The 6,279-nt window shown below is 43.7% G+C and overlaps 1 protein-coding gene across 2 annotated transcripts; it reads right to left on the bottom strand.

Annotated features, from left to right (window-relative positions):
- Positions 1 to 669: 669 nt before the first annotated feature.
- On the bottom strand, positions 670 to 4,410 carry LOC115192115 (tyrosine-protein phosphatase vhp-1). Of its 2 annotated transcripts, none has more exons than XM_029750269.1 (5): positions 4,067 to 4,410; positions 3,632 to 3,772; positions 3,303 to 3,462; positions 2,633 to 2,756; positions 670 to 2,493 (listed from the first exon to the last, which is right to left on the bottom strand). In XM_029750269.1, the coding sequence occupies exons 2-5, from the start codon at positions 3,761 to 3,763 to the stop codon at positions 1,263 to 1,265; spliced, it is 1,647 nt and encodes a 548-aa protein (XP_029606129.1). In that variant the 5' UTR covers positions 3,764 to 3,772; positions 4,067 to 4,410; the 3' UTR covers positions 670 to 1,262. The 2 variants fall into 2 exon arrangements, with proteins under 2 accessions (XP_029606129.1, XP_029606130.1); XM_029750270.1 differs by having other exon boundaries at positions 3,632 to 3,748.
- Positions 4,411 to 6,279: the final 1,869 nt, after the last annotated feature.

Below are 6,279 nucleotides of genomic sequence, written 5' to 3'. Positions count from 1 at the left end.
ATATCTAGAGCAGGGGAGTATACCTATAAAGCTGCTTTTGCAACATATTGGGGGGCGTATAGATCCTTGGCACATGGAATGTTTTATAACCCCTTTATTTATTTTTTTGTTTCCTGTTTAGTACTTTAGCCAATGCATTTGAGAGTATTGTATGATTACCCTCAAACGACTTTAGCCAACCTGTTGAGAATATGAGGAGATATGGGAGGGAAAACTCCTAGCATACAGTATTTTATACTAATAGTTCTTGCCAAGTAAAGCATTCTTGTCTTTCTTTCCCTCCCTGATTTGCCCATCCCCTCAACCGGATGTGACTCATTTACATGGGCATGTTGCTCATTTTTACCACACCCACATTCAGCCTAGTGGTTAGAGCGTTGGGCCAGTAACCAAAAGGTTGCTGCATCGAATCCCTGAGCTGACAAGGTAAAAATCTGTTGTTCTGCCCATGAGCAAGGCAGTTAACCCACTGTTCCCTGGGCGCGGTGGATGTCGATTAAGGCAGCCCCTGCACCTCTTTGATTCAGAGGGGTTGGGTTAAATGCGGGAGACACATTTCAGTTGAAGGCATTCATTTGTACAACTGACTAGGTAACCCCCTTTCACCCTCAACTCCTCCTTATTAACCCAAGTAATTTGTTGATGTTTAAGGGTAGACTTGTCTAAAAGTGAAAATTATCCAAACTTTATTTTCAAGACTGCATTCTTGTAATATTTTACAAAATAAGTGAATAACCATATCAGTCTGAATTGTGAATCAGATTTTTTCCTCATAGGCCTAAATGATTGTACATTTATGGTGAAATACATGGGAGATGAGTCAGAATTGAAGAACCAGGAGAGAACAGGAGTAAAATATGTCATCTCTAATGAACACTGTGATCCCATTACAAACAACAGTGCCAAAATACCATCCTCAAAATATTCATTTTATAAATAACAACAAACTGATCACATGATTCACATCAATCAATAAATAAAATTCAACATAATCAAGCCTTAATCCATGAGCATTGTGTTGGAGGCATAAACTGCCCTATGTGTACTATACATAGTGCTTTTGAAGGAAGTCAACAATAAATTGGCATTTATAGGACAAAGCATTCACTAAGAGGACTGTGAACATGGTATGGGCAGACAAATATTATACATGCAGTTCAGTTCTCTGTTCTTCAGTTCCTCTCACACACACACACACACAAAATCAATCTCCTGGCATTTATCAGCCCTCTCTCTGTCCTCGCCAACGGTCTCTTACTGCATCAGCACCTATAGGGCAGAACAGCCTGTTCCACTTTGATCCGGGGGCCAAACAGCACCCCCAGCTGCATCTTCTCCCCCCAGCCCAGCAGCTTGTTGAGAGGAAACAGGAGGCCCTGTTCAGCATCCACTCTTTCCTCAGCCCCCACTGCAGATGCAGACAGCTTAGCTGCTGGCGACACCTGCTGGTCAACTACGATACTGTGCTGGCTCAAAACAGAACTGCTGCTCAGGCTGCCTGTTAGTGTCTCCCTCTCTGCTCTTCCCTTGCTGTTGTCCTTCCCCGTCTTTGGAGTCGAGTTAGGCCTCCCCTTATTCACGATCTGACAGCGGCTGGGCTCTCTTTTAGGCTGGCCTCTTCCCTCTCTCTCTACCTTTGCCTGGGTTTGGGAGGAGCAGCGATTGGGCAGACCTGCTGCTTTGACGCAGGATGTGCTCCTCTCTCTCTGTTGTACATCTGTCTGTGAGGAGGAAAGGACCACTGTCGAAGGCTTTCTACCGTGCCTTTTTGAACCACTGGTGCCTTTCTGACTCCCTCTTGTGGATGGTGTTGGAAACGCTGGAGTGCTTTGGTTGTGGCAAATGCTGTGCCTGTTGCTGCTTTCTGGCTCATTCTGGTGGGGAGTTGGGGGAATTGCACCAACGAGAGACAGGGAGAGGGTGAGGCTCTTGCGCTTCTCAGAGTGAGACACAATGCCTGTTGGGATTTGTAGTGGGTTGGGCTTTGGTGTCGGTGTCGCTGGTTCGTTGGGGCTTGGCGTCATTGCTCCACATGGGCTCTGGGCCTCCCTCTGGTTCCGGTTATGGTTCAGGTTGAGAGTGAGCGTTCTTAGTTTGCTGGAGAGAGACAGCGTCAGTTGTGACGGCACGCTCCTCTGGTCTTGCTGTGGCTTCTCTGATAGACTCTGAGTTTCACCTGAATATGAGGACCTTTGCTCTATATTCTCTGTGTTACAAGTGGAATTCTCATTGTACATATTATGCACTTTAGCAACCTCTAAAAAGTCAATAGCAACATAGCCATTGTCCTGAATATTCATGATCTGATTGGCTGACAGGGGGACAGAGGAACCGCGGCTAATGTTTTCATTGCTTGGCTGCAGACATGTGTCCAGTGATCTGATTGGCTGGATAGTGGGGTTGCCATTCTGAGCGAGGGTTCCTTGGAAGTGTTGTAGCTGACCCAGAAAATTGAAGTTTGGGGAGATTGAAGGCCTGCGCTCTTTCACAAACCTGAAAGTGAGGAACAGACAAGATTAGATGTGGATAGTTTATATGCGCACACACACACACACACACACAGACACAGACACACACACACACACACATTATAATGCATGAATACATACACATACAGCACAGACAAACACACCTGTAGGCATGGTCAAGGTCCATCCCCAGGTTGTACATAATGTAGGCCACAGCCAGGGCAGGGGAGCGAGAGATTCCTGCAGCACAATGAACTAACACAGATCCACCTGATGACATAGCCCCATCTGAGAGAGAAGAGAGAAGACATTTTCTTTTATTTGAAATCATCCATACTGTATTGCATGACATCACTTCAGCCAGACTGCAAACTGTGCAAAGCACACAGTTTATGTCAACTGTCATGAAAATGGGCTTCCTGCAACAGTAGGCTCGTATCAATTGTCCGTGGTACTGAATGGGATGTAACAGCATTCAATATTTCTGAAACCATAGGATCATAACTGGCCTACATGAAACCCTGATCAATAACTGCTCATCACTTGAACTGAGTCATCTGTGTTTCTTCCAGACAGACAGTTGCCAGTGTGTAATGCATACATGATAATGCAGACTATAGCATAATGATGACATGCAGAAATGTCCTATTACCTAACCTGCAGGATTTGCCTGGTCAAATCTCCAATGAGGCCTATATTCCCCTTATAGTGAACTAGCTCTGTCGTGTTCTATCAGCTCTCTGTCTTGTCGAAAATAGTGCAGTTGCACTATATGGGGAATAGGGTTGCCATGCATTTGACACCAAACTAACCCAATCTCATCATTATTCTCACCGATAAAACGCAGTGCCTCCGGGATATGAGGCAGCAGGTCGTCTCGGAGAGAGTCCTCGATGGGGATGCGAAGGTACTGGGAACGGGGAAGGAAAGTAGGCTGCGGGTTGTATCGGCTCACGCTTAGCACGTATGAGATCCCGCGGGCGCCGAGGCAATCCTGCAGCCGAGTAGGGAGTGCACGGGGAAAAGAGAGACAGAGAACACGAAATATTAATACGTTCTAGTCTTCTGTAAGAGGTGCATTGTGAAAATACAACGCTTTTGCCAATGACGAGAGCTAGACTATCAATTCTATAGACTGACCTACTGAATGAAAACATTATTACCTGCGTAACGTCCGTCTCTGCACCCAGGTAAAGATGCGGTAGGATGAGAGACAGCGGTGGACGCTCGCGTGTCCCGTTCTCTCTCTCCCTGTAGAACACCATCTCTGTCCTTTGTGTCTGGAACCGAAACATGAGAGAAAACTGTGTTCATTTCAATATCAAGGGCTTACAGTTATGTATTAGGCTACAATACGTAGGCATCGAAAAAATACTGCATGGAACTTTGACAATCATTTTAACAGTTGCATGAAATATATTAGCATTATTATTGCCATGAATGTTAATTAAGAAAACATTGCTTTGGTCTATTGCTGCTGCAGAATGACGTTCTCTTTGCATTACGTCATGGAATTTGCAAGTTTACATTCATTAGATGATCATAAGAGAATATAAGATCAGACATAAATGATGAAAGAAATATTACATTGTACTTACAGTGACGATTTTCACTCCAAACGAAGATACTGGAAATATCGCACAAATCAACTTGCACACCAAATAACTCGATATAATCAACCCGAATGGTCTCAAAGAAAATGGATGAGGAATCCAAAAATATATCTTATGCTTAATTAATAATAAGTAGAGTATAGAGCTCGCTCTCTATTTCTTGACTTCTACTCTCGTCCTGTTCCTTGTCCTGTCTGCGACTGTAACATTATTTGTTGTTGTATGTCTATACCTGCGCGAGGGGAAAAGGATGAGGTAATGCTGTTTCTACAAGCTAAGAATAGTACAATTGTATGTGATGTCATTTTCAACCAATCTGCGCCCATGCCTGACTCATTTGTTCATCATCATCAATTCGCCTGAAGACCCTTTGCTTTTATTGTGACGAATCGTACCTTTTCTGACGCTATTGTTGCAGAGGCGTTTTAAAAAAACATGCAGCTGCAATACCCCGTGGCGTAAAGCATTTATTTGTGAAAAACCCTATAATCTCTTCCAGTGGCGATTTTAGCATGGAAATCTTGATGGGGCAAAAAAGAAAGAAAGTGGGATGCATGCTAGCAAAGCCACTACACAACACTAAACAATACATTAATTGCACTATAACGGTGACAAACGGTGCCCACAAACTGTTAGGGCCTACATAAAGCTGTCCCAACAGCAGAGTCCCAACAGCAATCCCAACACTTTACCACTGCTACACCTGGCAATCAGTGGAGCCTTGTCTGGCTGCGAAACAGTTCATTCAGCCTCATTTACTGCCATTAAAAAAACATAACTGATATGGCTGACTTGCTTAAACAACTGTGGTTTCTGCTGACAATTGAGATGTACAAACTATGGCATAAGGGGACAACAAGGGAATAAGAGGCAATCTGTAATTCCGATTAAGACATTAATGAGCGAGCTAGGATGGACACAGTCAATATAACTATTTGTTCAGTGCTTTTGAAATGTACAGCAACAGAATCCAGAACATGATCTGTTCTTACAGTGTTCTCCCTGTACACCAAGTCAGAACCGTAGGATAAATAAAGGGGGCATATAAGCAGACAAGGAAAGCTCTTACAATATTTGATGATTACATTTATCACGACTCAGGATGTGACCCAGATGCAGACAGAGGAGGCGGATAGTACAGTTCTCAATAATTTATTATAACACTGGGCAAAGGGCAGGTCGAGGAAAGGCATAGGTTCGTAATCAGGTCAGAGTCAGGCAGGTACAGGACGGCATGCAGGCTCGGAATCAGGGCAGGCAGAATGGTCAGAACCGGGAAAACTAGGAAACAACCACTTGAGAAAATGCAAAAATGTAAAATGTATAATGATAAACATTCAACATTGGCCATACTGTCAATGATGCATGATTTGTGCCGCGCTCAAAAGAACAGTTAACTCGGAACTGTGAAAACTTGACTTCAGTGAGTTCAAGACAACTGGGAAGTCAAGAATAAACGAGCTCAGACTGGGTAAAAACACTTTTGAACCGTCATCCAACTCGGAATTGTAAATCCGGCCTCTTTGTAGAGCTACGACCTGAAGATCAACAACGTCATTATGATTCGACCTTGCTTTTTTCAGAGTTCCCAGTTGTTTTTGAAAGCACCATAAATCCAGAGAATGCCAGACTAATGCCAGAAAGGGATGTTAAGATGGTGCCGAATAGGATGGCTGACGTTTTACATGCCCAACTGTGCTATTTTGTTCTTTTTTGTTGCATTGTTTGTAACTTATTTTTTAACCTATTTTGTACATAATGTTGCTGCTACTGTCTCTTATGACCGAAATGAACTCAGAAAAGACGGAGGAAAAGGGGGCTGCCTTCTGAGAATCCGTAGGCGAGTGAGTAAACTCCCACCACCATCCGTTCTACTGGCTAACGTGCAATCATTGGAAAATAAAATGGATGACCTACAATTACGATTATCCTACCAACAGGACATTAAAAACTGTAATATCTTATGTTTCACCGAGTCGTGGCTGAACGACAACACGGATAATATAGACCTGGCGAGATTTTCCATGCACAGGCAGAACAGAGAAGAAGCTACGTCTGGTAAGACGAGGGGTGGGGGTGTGTGTCTATTTGTCAATAACAGCTGGTGCGTGATGTCCAATATTAAAGAAGTCTTGAGGTATTGCTTGTATAGTACCTTATGATAAGCTGTAGACCACACTATCTAGCTGTAGACCTCA

The sequence above is a fragment of the Salmo trutta genome, chromosome 4 (assembly GCF_901001165.1).
Source record: "Salmo trutta chromosome 4, fSalTru1.1, whole genome shotgun sequence".
NCBI classification, from domain to species: Eukaryota; Metazoa; Chordata; class Actinopteri; order Salmoniformes; family Salmonidae; genus Salmo; species Salmo trutta.
The sequence above is the reverse complement of the archived record's forward strand: the minus strand, read 5'-3'. Positions and strand labels throughout refer to the sequence as shown.